Source organism: Bufo gargarizans, chromosome 1 (assembly GCF_014858855.1).
Source record: "Bufo gargarizans isolate SCDJY-AF-19 chromosome 1, ASM1485885v1, whole genome shotgun sequence".
NCBI classification, from domain to species: domain Eukaryota; kingdom Metazoa; phylum Chordata; class Amphibia; order Anura; family Bufonidae; genus Bufo; species Bufo gargarizans.
In genome coordinates, this window is record NC_058080.1 from 494,981,152 (window position 1) to 494,997,157 (window position 16,006).

The 16,006-nt window shown below is 43.0% G+C and overlaps 1 protein-coding gene across 4 annotated transcripts in view; it reads left to right on the plus strand.

The window, feature by feature from the left end:
- Positions 1-233: 233 nt before the first annotated feature.
- THTPA (thiamine triphosphatase) overlaps positions 234-16,006 on the plus strand; it is a 33,810-nt gene continuing 18,037 nt past the window's right edge. The window contains exons 1-3 of one of the 4 annotated variants that reach the window (XM_044287960.1): positions 234-329; positions 4,590-4,724; positions 5,879-6,092. In XM_044287960.1, coding sequence (XP_044143895.1) covers positions 6,062-6,092 — 31 coding nt within the window. In that variant the 5' untranslated portion in view covers positions 234-329; positions 4,590-4,724; positions 5,879-6,061. The remainder of the gene's footprint in view (positions 330-4,589; positions 4,725-5,878; positions 6,093-16,006) is intronic. The other 3 variants (XM_044287982.1, XM_044287969.1, XM_044287977.1) reach the window with 3 other exon arrangements.

The window sequence follows — 16,006 nt, forward strand, 5'->3', positions numbered from 1 at the left end:
GAATTTTTGGTGACACGTTTCCTTTAAGTCAAGTATGTGTGTATCCCTTTAAACTGATCAGTGTCTTGCACTAATTGTCAGCGGTTTCCTTTAACAAGCATGTTCCTATTTAAACAGACTTCTGGCGCTTGTAGTTTTCATCTCTATCACAGTCTATTCATGTTTGGTTGGGAAAAACTACAAATCCCATCAGACATTGCACAGCAGGGAAGTCTCTAACCAACAGGAGCAGAGCGGCAGCATATTCCCTCCCCCAGCAACTGAACACACTGCTGTATTCTTCGTGAGCAATGTCCTGTGGCTGCAGATTCCCTGCATTATGAACTCAGGTTTGATTTCTACATTTTCAGAAGCAAAAACAAAACAAAAAAAAACCCAAGCACTGTTTTTACTTAACTGGGGGAAGCATACACACGCACTGCGTTCTCATCATTTCATAATAATACAACTACACTCTATATGCAATATAAAAACAAAATTCAATGGACAGCTTGCACATAGCGTTTGATTCTTGCATGGTCACGACATGATTCTACAATTTTTTTTTTGTTCTATCTTTATAACAATCTTCTACATAAACAAGGGCAGATTTATACAGTATATACATTTGCAGCTTTTTTTTAGTCAAGGTCAGAATTGCTGCCATCAGAAGAATAGCATATCTGGGATATCCCTACTCCAAATATTCCACCCAAAAGAGTATGTGCTAACATGAAAAGCACAAGACCCGTCACCCGCTCCTGACTATATAGTATTTGCTCTACGTATACAGTGCATTTTAAGAAATAGGGGTTTCTACTGGAGATACAGTATTTCACCAGAGAGCAGAATTTGTCTGCAGTATGTTCTCACTCCAAGACTGGCAACCATTATACACTGCAGGAACATGCAGGGGGAATGTCTGCTCAGCTTTGAGGATAATGACATGAACAGGGGCGTAGCTAAAGGCTCATGGGCCCTGGTGCAAGAGTTAGGCTTGGGCCCCCCTTTCCCTCAATGCTTTGTGTGTCTTCTTATGCAGCACAAGGGTCTTTGGGCCCCCTCAGGCTCCTGGGCCCGGTAGCGACTGCTACCTCTGCACCCCCTATAGCTACGCCCCTGGACATGAACCTAACCCCATTGTCTTGTTTCTGATCAAAGCTGATTTCAGGTATGCTCATTTCCAAGGTTTCCTTGGTGTGTTTTTGCCACCATACCAACCTAGGAGTGAACCTATAGAGTTTCTGATATATAAATGCTGTTTTCTCCAGTTGGTTATTGATATACGACAATTTTTTCATTCAGGAAAAATCGAGAATCTAGGTAGGGGCTTTCTGCATAACTAGCGGACTCCACATTTCAGGTCTCCCTTTGTGCACTAAAAGTAGCAACAACCCAAGTAGATGCCAATAACGGCCATTTAGCTACTGGGGCAGATTTATCATGACGAAAATTTTAAAAGTCGGTTCGGCAGGGGTCTACGTTGCTGTAGTCTGCACCAAATTTATCAAAAGGTCGCACAAATTTCATGCATCTTTAAGTCTTCTGTCTTGATATGTGACTAGTTTCTACATCACACCTTTACTGGAGTAAATATGTAAAGAATAAATCAAGGCAACTGGACGTACTCTAGATTTCTTGAAAACGTTTCACTCGTCCTTCCAACGAACTCAGAATTGAGAAAGCTCGTTGGAAGAACGAGTGAAACGTTTTCAAGAAATCAACAGTACGTCCAGTTGCCTTGATTTATTCTTTACAGATATACCATGGCCTGGATAAATGAGAACCTTCACAGACACTTTACTGGAGTAAGTTTACAACAATTTTTGTGACTTTTTGAAAGCAGTTGATAAATGTGGCTGACACCAGCTTGACAGGATAACTCATATGACCCGGGTGCAACTCCCAAGGGTTGATCTATTTCACACACGCAGTCTGCATGCCCTCGGAACACAACCCAAATGGAATGTCCAGAGTCCCTAATTTTTATCTCATGCACCTGCTAGGAATGCACTCATTAAACATGTGTACTCCACCTCCTTACCCCACCATGAAATATTAAAAACTATGGGGGTCATTAACTATAAGACAGACGCCAGTTTTCTGGCTTATATCTGCCGTAGATTCCGACACAAATGTTATTTGCGCAGCAGTCTGACTTTTCCCTGCCCACACCAGGTCTGGGAGGGGGGATTGGGAAGGGCTGGCAGGCCCGTCTCATTTATCATTTTCTAGGCCTGTTTTAGGCATAGAAAATGGTCTAAATTTAAGCCAGCAAGGAATCAGTATAAGGGCTGTTTCACACGAGCGAGTCCATTGCGGGAATCACGCTCCGTGTGTGAGTGTGATCCTCCGCTCTGGACCTGTAGGAGCGCACGGCATTATCATGATTTATAATGCTATGTGTCTCTGCTTGACCTTATTTCTACAGAATCATACTGACAGCTTTATGTCACTATGATTCCGTGGAAAAAAGGCCATGCAGAGACACATAGCATTATAAATCATGATAATGCCGTACGCTCCTGCAGGTGATTACACAGCACAATCTGCCACTAACAAACGAGGATTTTTAAGAATGTTAAAAGATTACCCAATACAAACGACGATCTGAAAGATTATCTTCAGATGCAATAGGGCCTGAAGTTTTTCTTTTGTTACAGATAATGTTACACAATGGTGGCATCAAAGTATACAGAATCACACTATATATTTATAACATTACACAACATATATGTTACTAGATAGTGGAGGGTCTCTAGGACATGATCTTAATATTGTTATTGTGGATATGGCCCACCATCTTCTGAAGCCAAAAGGTATATCTGGTGCTTTACGAAGTGCTTATATTGCTCGTATTCATTTCTTTCATGTGAAGGAAGAACTAATGCAAAAATGAAGACGGGCTAAACACCTGCCTGAACCATATAAAAATATAATGCTCTTTACTGACCTCTCTCAAGCTACAATTGCAGCCAGGAAGAAACACACAAATCCTATGGGACAAAGCCGCACACATAGTAACATAGTAACATAAGGCCGAAAAAAGACATTTGTCCATCCAGTTCGGCCTGTCATCCTGCAAGTTGATCCAGAGGAAGGCAAAAAAAAACCTGTGAGGTAGAAGCCAATTTTCCCCACTTTAGGGGGAATAAAAAATTCCTTCCCGACTCCAATCAGGCAATCAGAATAACTCCCTGGATCAACGACCCCTCTCTAGTAGTTATAGCCTGTAATATTATTACGCTCCAGAAATACATCCAGGCCCCTCTTGAATTCCTTTATTGTACTCACCATCACCACCTCCTCAGGCAGAGAGTTCCAGAGTCTCACTGCTCTTACCGTAAAGAATCCTCTTCTATGTTCGTGTACAAACCTTCTTTCCTCCAGACGCAGAGGATGTCCCCTCGTCATAGTCACCGTCCTGGGGATAAATAGATGAGGGGAGAGATCTCTGTACTGACCACTGATATATTTATACATAGTTATTAGATCTCCCCTCAGTCGTCTTCTTTCTAAAGTTAATAACCCTAATGTTGATAATCTTTCAGGGTACTGTAGTTGCCCCATTCCAGTTATTACTTTAGTTTCCCTCCTCTGGACCCTCTCCAGCTCTGCTATGTCTGCCTTGTTCACTGGAGCCCAGAACTGTACAGAGTACTCCATGTGTGGTCTGACTAGTGATTTGTAAAGTGGTAGGACTATGTTCTCATCATGGGCATCTATGCCCCTTTTGATGCAACCCATTATCTTATTGGCCTTGGCAGCAGCTGCCTGACACTGGTTTTTGCAGCTTAGTTTGCTGTTAATTAAAATTCCTAGATCCTTTTCCATGTCAGTGTTACCGAGTGTTTTACCATTTAGTATGTACGGGTGATTTGCATTATTCCTTAACTTTACATTTGTCAGTGTTAAACCTCATCTGCCACTTATCTGCCCAAGCCTCCAATCTATCCAGATCCCTCTGTAGTATACTGTCCTCTTCAGTGTTAATTACTTTACACAGTTTAGTGTAATCTGCAAAAATTTATATTTTACTGTGCAAGCCTTCTGCAAGATCGTTAATAAATATATTGAAGAGAATAGGACCCAATACTGACCCCTGAGGTACCCCACTAGTGACAGTGACCCAATCTGAGTGTGTACCGTTAATAACCACCCTCTGTTTTCTATCACTGAGCCAGTTACTTACCCACATACAGACGTTTTCTCCCAGTCCGAGCATTCTCATTTTATATACTAACCTTTTATGTGGTACAGTGTCAAATGCTTTAGAGAAGTCCAGATATACGACATCCATTGATTCGCCGCTGTCAAGTCTAGAACTTACCTCCTCATAGAAACTGATTAAATTAGTTTGACATGACGGATCCCTCATGAAGCCATGCTCATATGGCTTTATTTGCCTTTTTTCATTGAGATCCTCCAAGATAGCATCTCTTAGAAAACCTTCAAACAGATTATCCACGACAGATGTTAAACTTACCGGCATATAGTTTCCAGGCTCTGTTTTTGGCACCCTTTTTGCTATGCGCCAATCCTGTACAAGTGGGTGTTTCCTACAAAACTTATACAAAAAATGACTCACCCACATTTTTTTTTTACTATAGATCAAAGCCTTTATGTGCTGCACCTGTGGGGTCTAGAAGTCAATTCACCCTCAATTACTCAAAGAAGCCCCAAATCTTCAACTTCTCCAGCCAAGTCCACCTCTGAATTGACCTTAGTCTAGAAGAAATACTGAGGTACTTTCCTTTTCGTTTACATGAAGCAGATCATTTAATGTGACTCTTTGCGTCCTACAAACTGATTCCTGAGTTTGAGCAGCATTCTTTACTGATCAGAATGTTTTTCCTATACCAGGAGGATGTATAACGACAAAATGGGTGACCTTGTTAAAGCTTAACGTTTAATAAACAATAAATATAAGATAATAAAAATATGTGCTGCACGAGTGTGCCTTGATTACCAGTGCTTAGTAAAAAAAGAAACAGTCTTACCACAGGGTCTCAAAGTGGTGCCACCATTGGGGTCTCCAGGATCCAAGTGCTGGGTCTCTGACCCTATCTCGCCTTACTTGGCCTGGACTTTTACCTGTCAGAGGAGCACCACGATCACCCTATTGAGCGTGACTCCAGAGGACAAAAAGAACTCGCCTACCTGGGTATCCCTACCAATTCCCATACGCAGCCTAGTGACTGCCCAGCTTCGTCAGTAGAGGTAGAGGGAAACCCCAATGTCGGACCTGCCCAACATTTATCATTATTGACCCATTAACTTAGGGTTTTGTTTTCATCATTATACCAGGAGGATAGAACACTATAGAACACTTGTACTTACATTTTTTGTACATTCTATTAATATGTTTACCTCTGTTTATGGATGGCACCCTTGACTCAACTCAGGCCTTTTTCTTGTCATCCAATTTATACAGAAGTGTATGAGTTGAATCCTGTATATACCATCCTTACCTCCACGGAATACCGATGTCAGTAAAGTTCTTGTCTATGAGTGTTAGAGGCCTGAAGAGCCCCTACAAAAATCCCTTTTTGGAGAGGGACTCACAGATCTAAAGCAGATGTATTGTGTTTACCAGAATCCCATTTTCAGAAAGAATCACTTCCAAAATTAATCAATAAAAACTTCCTGTACATCTACTCCAGTGCCGATAAGAAAAAGGGGTGTTCATTCCTGTCAAAAACTCAGCTTTCTTCCAAATATTAGAGGTCTACACGGATGACAAGGGGAAGTATATTACCCTCATATGCACCATTAACAATACAAGCTTTACAGTCATAAATGTCTATGCTCTGAGTTCCTTATAGGCTTACTTCCTTAAAGGGAATGTGTCACCAAAACTTTTTCCTGCCATTTATAACATCTCCTTTTTTGATTGCAGATTTATTTATTCAATTTCCTGAACATTATTATTGGGGCGGCCATCTTGCCTGAGCTGTTCTTAATAGCATTCATGAAGCCCTTGGTCAGGAGGGGACTTCATTGTCTTCTATGGGAAAATTTTCTGTGCACTGGTCATTGTACAAGAAAGAAGTAGACAAGCTTTGACAGTCACCTATTGTGAATGGTGGATCCTGTGTCATCTATACACACAGGTAATATTATTACAGGCAGGATTAGAATGACAGATAAGCAGGTAAATGCAGTAAAGTGATCTGTACAGACCAAGAAGTGGCACCTATTATTAGGCCTAGGTCAGGTTTACATCTGCGTTTGGAAATCCAGCCCTGTAATCCGGTCACTGCTTCCAGCCGGACAAAAAATGCTACACACAACATTTTTTGTCCGGCCTAAAGTCAGCACATATGCCGGAAAGCAGCCGGATTACCGCTGGGTCCCAGTGAATGGGGATCCGGTGGTGCACTGTGGTATCCGACTATGCTGGATATGGTCAACTCCGGCAGTCTGTTCCTTCACCGAAACAGACTGCCGGAATTCACAGTGCAGATGTGAACCCAGCCTTAGTGGTCAGTGCAAAAACTGCAAGATTGTATGGATTTTGTTTAAATATGGATATTGACATGGAAAATGAAATATAACATCACCAAAAATTCTTTAAAAATGTGTTTAACATAAAAACATGACTTATACAATAGGTCATTTTCTGTTGACACATTACCTTTTAATGTTGTAAAAAAAAGGCTTCAGAGAAAAACTAAAGATAACCTTATATGTACAAATTGATTCCACATACAAAGGTAGCAGACCTCCCCACAACTAAACTCCTGGCGATGCATACATGCTTCCAAAAGGGACCACAGGTACTTCTTTAATAGTCAAAAACCTAAACCTGTATAGACATGTTTCTTACTACTAAGTAGTCTGTACATAATATTACAAAATGTGAAACAGGATACTTAACCTGGTTGAATCATGCCCCAATGCAACAACTCCTACCTCTATTCTCTTTAATATATACATTCTACCCCTTCCTCTGAAATAGAAGAATTTTTTTGTTTTAACACACCTTTCCCCCCAAGGCCACTCTCGTATACAAGCGTATATCTGCTTGTTAATTCAACACACTACTAGATTTAAAAATCAACTGCTCACATACCCAACTCCTCTCAGAGAAAATTGCTTCCCTAGAAAGCTTAAACCAAACCAATAATTCTGCTTTTATACTTAAATATTTGCCTGTTGCCAGACTAGCTTTCAGAACACACTCGGTTTTAGACTTTGATAAACACTTTAAGCTTTTGAAAATGTTGTTTAATGCTGCTTACAAAAAAGCTAGCAAATTAATGGCCAATAGGGTCAAAGCAGCACAATTGTAACGGTCACATACACACACACACAGGGGGAAGGGAAGTGACCACTGCGCTCCACCTTTACCCATGGCCCTGCCTACTTGCCTCGCGAGTCCTAATGACAGGGGACAACTGGACGGCAATCTCTAGCTTGAAATAAATGCAGGGATGACAGACAGACAGACAACAGAACATGAACGGACCGAGCCAATACCAGGAAAGTTACAAAGTACAAAAGGAGCAAGCAGAGAATAGTCAGGAGAAGCCGGGGTCATAAATACCAGGAGAGTCGTGAAGTACCAAAGGAGTCAGCAGAGGATCGTCAGGAGGAGGCCGTGGTCAGAATACCAGGAGAGCAGCAAAGTACACAAGGAGCAGGCAGAGGATCGTCAGGAATTCAGCAGGAGGTAAGTACGCCAGGAAATACTAAATCACAGGTGGAACCTAAATTAACAGGCAACCTGTGGCCAGCAGGCTGCCTGTATTTATAGTGGGGAGTGAGAGTCATGTGACGTGGCCAGCGTCACATGACCGACAGACCAACCAGTTGAGCACCGAGTGATCAGCTCGGCGCTCAAGGCAGACTTGGGAGCAGGGAACCTCCCAGCTAGAAAAGCCGCCCTGGGAACAAGGTCAAACACAGATCCTCACTCCTGAAGCTAAGCAGCAGGTCTGTGGCTAATTGGAGACCGAGTGCACCATCGGAACCCCGCTACAACCATGCAGATATAGAATTTCTGTTATACTCTCGGATTCTTATTCTAAAATCATGCACCATGATATAGATGACAATTTTAGCTCGTATTATAACAAAACTTACAACCTTAATTCTGAAACATCCATATTTCAACCTACAACTTTTCCAAATTGAAGATTTATTAAAATCTCTTCATCTTCCTGCTATTACTCCTGAACAACCTCACATCAGCCTCTATCACTTACTGAGATTTCCAGGGCCATACGTGGCCTAAAGTTGGGAGAAGCTCCAGGCCCTGATGGCTTCTCCAATGAATTTATTACAACATTCAAACACCTTCTCCAGCATATTCATAACTTATTCAGTCAAGCAATGGAGACCAAGTCCTTTCTGACTGAAATGCTAGAAGCAACTATTCTTACTTTTCCCAAACCTTGGCAAACAGGTTTCTTCTTATTCTACTGACTATTGTAAAAAATCACAGCCCCAGAAATCTCACTGACTCATGTTAAAAAAATCCTTAGTCCCATATTTGTCCATGTTCCTTAATATAAGGTTAACGATATAAATCGTATATGCTAGGGATCAACATTCCTCAAACCCTTAAACAGTGGTTGATATCTAATTTTCCATATAAATTTTCCTCCAACTCTATTACATATTTGGGGATACAAATCACCACCTCTGTCACCAAACTGGTAGGAGCAAACTTTTTACCTTTTATTATCCAAAATACAAATAGAATTGAATCATCTTCTACCCTTTTGAACCAATCTGGATGGGAAGAGTTGACCTATATACAATATTGATACTACCACATATCATGTACTATCTCAGCAAAACTCACAATTCCGATATCTCAATCAACATTTTCAACTTTACATAAACAAATGACAACCTTTATATAGAACCGTTCCAGACAACATATCTCACTTGCCACTATGACCAAACATATGATGCATGAAGGTATGAGCTTTCTTGATCTCTATCACCACCATATTTACATTACATTGCATTGACATTAGTCCAGACTAGAAACGTATTCTCAGATTCCTCCGACAAATCATGAGTTTCCCTGAAATCCATTTTATTGCACGTATCATTTTTTTACCTATTTTTTTACTCTTTTTTTTTTTTTTTTTACTAAAAGAAAATATACTAGTCCAATATTACAAGCTATACGCAGGAGATTTAATTTTCCAATTAAATCTCCTTTACTTAAATGGGAGGGAGACTTTGCTAAACAATTCAGCTGTAAGAAATGGGAACTGGCTGCTTGTTGGGCTCGCAGATCCATGTTGTGTGCTTCACACTGGAAGCAATACCAGAAATGACTTTTACGCTAGTAATATACGACTTTGAGATTGTCTGTCTACTGTATACCCGATCACCTCCCAGAGGTGTTGGCGAGGCTGCAAAGACATGGCCTCTTTATATCATATGTTTTAGAAATGTCCACCTTTTTCTACCTTCTGTATTTAATATATTTTCTCAAGTAAACTCACATTCATACGAGCGATCATCAGAATTTGCACTCCTGCTCATTGTTATAGGCGCACAGTACAGTGCTATGCCATATCTTACACTCAGCACAGCTCTCCATTGCTAGGAACTGATCTCCACATATCCCATCCACCTTGGAAACTACAGTTCCCACAAACTATTTGAACGAGAAGATGTTAGCCAGCCGGAAAGGTAGGTTGATGCCTTTGCACTGCCTGGGAATCCTGGCTCTCTTTTCATCTGTGGTGGATGGGATATGTGACCTGCATAGGTGTCACGGAAGGTGTACAGAAAACTAGAAGACACAAAATGAAGATCCGACTGACTGGATCCAAAACTAAGGAACCAAAGGGAGAGCCCTGCAACAGACCTGGCTCTCTCCCTAACTGCTCAGCCTATGCAAAAATCTCAATGGTAGATGATCGCATATTCTCGTTCCTCGACTGTATAACACCTGAACACCCTATAATAGTGAGGGGACACGACCACCGGCTCCCTACACTTGATACGGAGGGAGTAAGGGTCATCTGGGATCCAGAAAACAGGAAAACACAAATGAATGAACAAAACTTATCTGTAGAAGACTCAGTAGTAGCATCCAGCATGCACACACTCCAGGAAGTTGTATAAACTGCAAAGTGATGCAGTATGGGAAGGGATTTAAAGGGATGCAATCAGTGCAACTACATGACAGTTGAGAGGCTAACGAGATGAGAAAACGAAAGCAAAACAAAAGGAACCTCAAGGAGGAGGTTCTGACGAACGTCTGTCAGAGCTTCTCAGATGTCTGGTGGTGACAGTACCCCTCCTTCTACGAGTGGACTCCGGACACTCAGAGCCCACCTTCTCAGGATGGGACCTATGGAAAGCCCTGATGAGACGAGTGGCCTTAACCACTTCAACCCCGCTAGCTGAAACCCCCTAAATGACCACGCCACTTTTTACACTTCTGCACTACACTACTTTCACCGTTTATTGCTCGGTCATGCAACTTACCACCCAAATGAATTTGACCTCCTTTTCTTCTCACTAATAGAGCTTTCATTTGGTGGTATTTCATTGCTGCTGACATTTTTACTTTTTTTATTATTAATCGAAATGTAACGATTTTTTTTGCAAAAAAATGACATTTTTCACTTTCAGTTGTAAAATTTTTCAAAAAAAACGACATCCATATATTAATTTTTCGCTAAATTTATTGTTCTACATGTCTTTGATAAAAAAAAATGTTTGGGTAAAAAACAAAAAATGGTTTGGGTGAAAGTTATAGCACTTACAAACTATGGTACAAAAATGTGAATTTCCGCTTTTTGAAGCAGCTCTGACATTCTGAGCACCTGTCATGTTTCCTGAGGTTCTACAATGCCCAGACAGTACAAACACCCCACAAATGACCCCATTTCGGAAAGTAGACACCCTAAGGTATTCACTGATGGGCATAGTGAGTTCATAGAACTTTTTATTTTTTGTCACAAGTTAGCGGAAAATTATTATTATTTTTTTTTTCTTACAAAGTCTCATATTCCACTAACTTGTGACAAAAAATAAAAACTTCCATTAACTCACTATGCCCATCACAAAATACCTTGGGGTGTCTTCTTTCCAAAATGGGGTCACTTGTGGGGTAGTTATACTGCCCTGGCATTCTAGGGGCCCAGATGTGTGAGAAGAAGTTTGCAATCAAAATCTGTAAAAAATGACCGGTGAAATCCGAAAGGTGCACTTTGGAATGTCTGCCCCTTTGCCCACCTAGGCTGCAAAAAAGTGTCACACATCTGGTATCGCCGTACTCAGGAGAAGTTGGGGAATGTGTTTTGGGGTGTCATTTTACATATACCCATGCTGGGTGAGAGAAATATCTTGGCAAAAGACAACTTTTCCCATTTTTTTTTATACAAAGTTGGCATTTGACCAAGATATTTCTCTCACCCAGCATGGGTATATGTAAAATGACACACCAAAACACATTCCCCAACTTCTCCTGAGTACGGCGATACCACATGTGTGACACTTTTTTTGCAGCCTAGATGCGCAAAGCGGCCCAAATTCCTTTTAGGAGGGCATTTTTAGACATTTGGATCCCAGACTTCTTCTCACGCTTTAGGGCCCCTAAAAAGCCAGGGCAGTATAAATACCCCACATGTGACCCCACTTTGGAAAGAAGACACCCCAAGGTATTCAATGAGGGGCCTGGCGAGTTCATAGAATTTTTTTTTGGGGCATAAGTTAGCGGAAATTATTATTTTTTTTTTCTCACAAAGTCTCACTTTCCGCTAACTTGGGACAAAAATGTCAATCTTTCATAGACTCAATATGCCCCTCGGCGAATACCTTGGGGTGTCTTCTTTCCAAAATGGGGTCATTTGTGGGGTGTTTGTACTGCCCTGGCATTTGAGGGTCTCCGCAATCATTACATGTATGGCCAGCATTAGGAGTTTCTGCTATTCTCCTTAAATTGAGCATACAGGTAATGAGATTTTTTTTCCGTTCAGCCTTTGGGCTGAAAGAAAAAAAATGAACGGCACAGATTTCTTCATTCGCATCGATCAATGTGGATAAAAAAATCTCTGCCCAAAAAAAAAGGAGGGGAAAGGCGTCTGCCAGGACATAGGAGCTCTGCCCAACATCCATACCCACTTAGCTCGTATGCCCTGGCAAACCAGATTTCTCCATTCACATCAATCGATGTGGATGAATAAATCATTGCCAGGATTTTTTTTTTTTTTATATACAAAGTGTTTGCCAAAGCATAGGAACACCGCCACCTCCTCAACTCATATGCCTCGGCAAACGTATCTTTTACTGCAGAGGAGAAATCTCGTCTTGCAGCGCCGCATACACCGACTTGTGTGTAATCTGACAGCAGCGCAAATGCTTCTGTCAGAATGCACATCAGTGCTGCAGCTAGTCGATCGGTTGGTCCACCTGGAAGGTAAAAAAAAAAGAAAGAAAAAACCAGGCCGCAACGCAACAATTTTATTAACTTTTGAACAGAACATATAAACTTTAACTTTTTGAACTGAACATTAACCTTTTTGCTTACTGGTGATTTTTTTATTTTTTTTTGTTTTTTTTTACCTTTATAGGACAAACCTCTCCTTCCCCATGGGACAATGTGCAAAGCGCAAATCGCCCAAAGATGTGGCGAAGTACATTATGCACTTTATCCCAGGTGAAAGGAGAGGTTTGCAGCAGCTGTATGTGAATGGGTCCTAATAGCCCTGTATGCCTGTCCTGGTGAGATGTGATCCCTATGCTAGGTGTACCTGTGTGTGGTACTTCCGGAAACACTCCCCTAAGCATAGGGCAGGGTGGTCAGGACAGTCAGGACAGAAATAGCAGGTGTCACGCCTTATTCCACTCCTGCTACAGACACGACATCTTTTTCGGGGTGACGGTTGGGTTGAGGTACCGGCAACGACATTGGGGAAATGTCGCTCGTGTAGACGGCTAACTACACTGGTGGATGGGGCCACGGAACCTCCTGGGTACAGGAGGTTCTCGATGATCTCTTCCTGAAATTTGAGGAAGGATCGTGTTCTCCCAGCCTTACTGTAGAGAACAAAACTATTATACAGAGCCAATTGAATCAAATATACAGACACCTTCTTATACCAGCGTCTGGTTCTGCGGGACACTAAATACGGAGACAACATCTGGTCATTGAAGTCCACCCCTCCCATGTGAAGGTTATAGTCGTGGACTGAGAGGGGCTTTTCAATGACACGGGTTGCTCGCTCAATTTGGATTGTCGTGTCTGCGTGAATGGAGGAGAGCATGTAAATGTCACGCTTGTCTCTCCATTTCACCGCGAGCAGTTCTTGGTTACACAAGGCAGCCCTCTCCCCCCTTGCAAGACGGGTGGTAACGAGCCGTTGGGGGAAGCCCTGGCGACTAGTTCGCGCGGTGCCACAGCAGCCAATCTGTTCTAGAAACAAATGCCTGAAGAGGGTCACACTTGTGTAGAAATTGTCCACATAAAGATGGTACCCCTTGCCGAATAAGGGTGACACCAAGTCCCAGACTGTCTTCCCACTGCTCCCCAGGTAGTCAGGGCAACTGACCGGCTCCAGGGTCTGATCTTTTCCCTCATAGACACGAAAATTTGTGGGTATAGCCTGTGGCCCTTTCACAGAGCTTATACAATTTGACCCCATACCGGGCGCGCTTGCTTGGGATGTATTGTTTGAAGCCAAGGCGCCCGGTAAAATGTATTAGTGACTCGTCTATGCAGATGTTTTGCTCTGGGGTATACAAATCTGCAAATTTCTGGTTGAAATGGTCTATGAGGGGCCGAATTTTGTGGAGCCGGTCAAAAGCTGGGTGGCCTCTGGGACGGGAGGTGGTGTTGTCGCTAAAGTGCAGGAAACGCAGGATGGTCTCAAATCGTGTCCTGGACATAGCAGCAAAGAACATGGGCATGTGATGAATTGAAAATCCCAGGGCCGAACCGATCTGAGCTGTCTCAACCCGAACTCCAGACTGGGCGGTGAAAGGGGGAACTACAGGTGCGGCTGAAGTTGGGGACTGCCAATCAGGGTTTGCCAGCACCTCAGGGATTCTAGGGGCTCTACAGGCCCGTCTTTGCGGTGGCTGCGACGGGGTAACTACTGCACGTGCCACCGTACCAGCTTCAACTGCCCTTCTGGTGCTCGCCACTTCACCATGTTGTACGGCAGTGCTGGTACTAGGTCCAGGATGGGCTGCGCTGCTGGTGTATGCCTCACCACGTAATCCGACAGCGCCAGCCCCACTCTGCTGCCCTTGAAGCGGATCCTGCGCAACCTGTGGTCTAGCGACACGGGGCCGGGTACGCCTGGTGCTATCAGGGACCTCAGCCTCCTCGTCCGAACTTTGGGTCAGAGTGCCACTGCTTTCTACAGGTTCATATTCTGACCCGCTAGATTCATCAGATGAGGGTTCCCATTCCTCATCCGACATGGTCAGAAGCCTGTAGGCCTCTTCAGAAGAATACCCCCTGTTTGACATTTGGGCAACCAAATTTAGGGGTATTCCCTGAGACTACCCAAAAAAAAAAGCAAGCCTGTCTTACAAATGGGAGGCTAGCGAAGTACCGGAGGCCGCTGCGGTTGATAAAAAATATCAAAACTGATTTTTTTATCGCCGCAGCGCGTGTAAAGTGAATGTGCAGTGATCAAACACTGCGTTTTGGGTGGAGGGCGCACTAAGGTGACACTAATACTATTATAGATCTGACTGTGATCAGTTTTGATCACTTACAGATACTATAAAAGTACAAATGCTGATTAGCGATACGCTAATCAGCGAATCAGTGAGTGCAGTGGGCTGGGCGCTAAACAATCGCTAAACTACCTAACCAAGGGGCCTAAACTATCCTAAACCTAACAGTCAATACCAGTGGAAAAAAAAAGTGACAGTTTACACTGATCACTTTTTTCCCTTTCACTAGGTGATTGACAGGGGCGATCAAGGGGTTAATTGGGGTGATGGGGGTGATGGAGGGTGATCTGGGGCTAAGTGAAGTGTTGGTGGGTACTCACAGTGATGCCTGCTCCTCTGCTGAGACCAACCGACGAAAAGGACCAGCAGAGGAGCAGGGAAGCCATTTAACACATCATATTTACTAATATGATGTGTTAGCTGGCTTCTGATTCGATTTTTTTAAAATCAGCAACCTGCCAGCGACGATCATTGGCTGACAGGTTGCCGACGAAATACTCCTTTAACTTTTGCCGGCCCGCGATGCGCGGGCCGGCTCTGACCGAAATCTCGCGTCTCGCGAGATGACGCACGGATGCGTCCAGGAGGAATGAATCAACCACCTTCCGGACGCATCCGTGCGTTAGGCGGTCCGGAGGTGGTTAATGTCCGTCACTGGGACCCACATCCTCTCCTCAGGACCATAACCCTCCCAATGAACGAGGTACTGGAGAGAACCGCGGACAACACGAGAATCCACAATCCTAGAGACCTGAAATTCAAGATTACCATCAACCACAATCGGAGGAGGAGGCAAAGACGAGGGTACAATGGGTTGGACATAAGGTTTTAATAAGGACTTATGAAAAACATTATGGATCTTCCAAGTCTGAGGAAGATCAAGACGGTAGGCAACAGGATTGATGACGGACAAGATTTTGTAAGGCCCAATAAACTTAGGACCCAATTTCCAGGAGGGAACCTTCAATTTGATATTCTTAGTAGACAACCACACCAGATCACCAACATTCAGGTCCGGACCAGGCACACGTCTCTTATCCGCCACACGCTTATATCTCTTACTCATGCTCTTTAAATTATCCTGAATCTTTTGCCAAATAGATGACAAAGACGAGGAGAATCTGTCCTCATCAGGTAAACCAGAAGACCCCTCTCCAGAGAACGTCCCGAACTGCGGATGAAACCCATATGCACCAAAAAATGGTGACTTATCAGAGGACTCCTGACGACGGTTATTTAAAGCAAACTCAGCAAGGGACAAAAAAGAACACCAATCCTCCTGATTCTTCGCCACAAAACAGCGCAAATATGTCTCCAGATTCTGATTGACGCGCTCTGTCTAGCCATTCGACTGCGG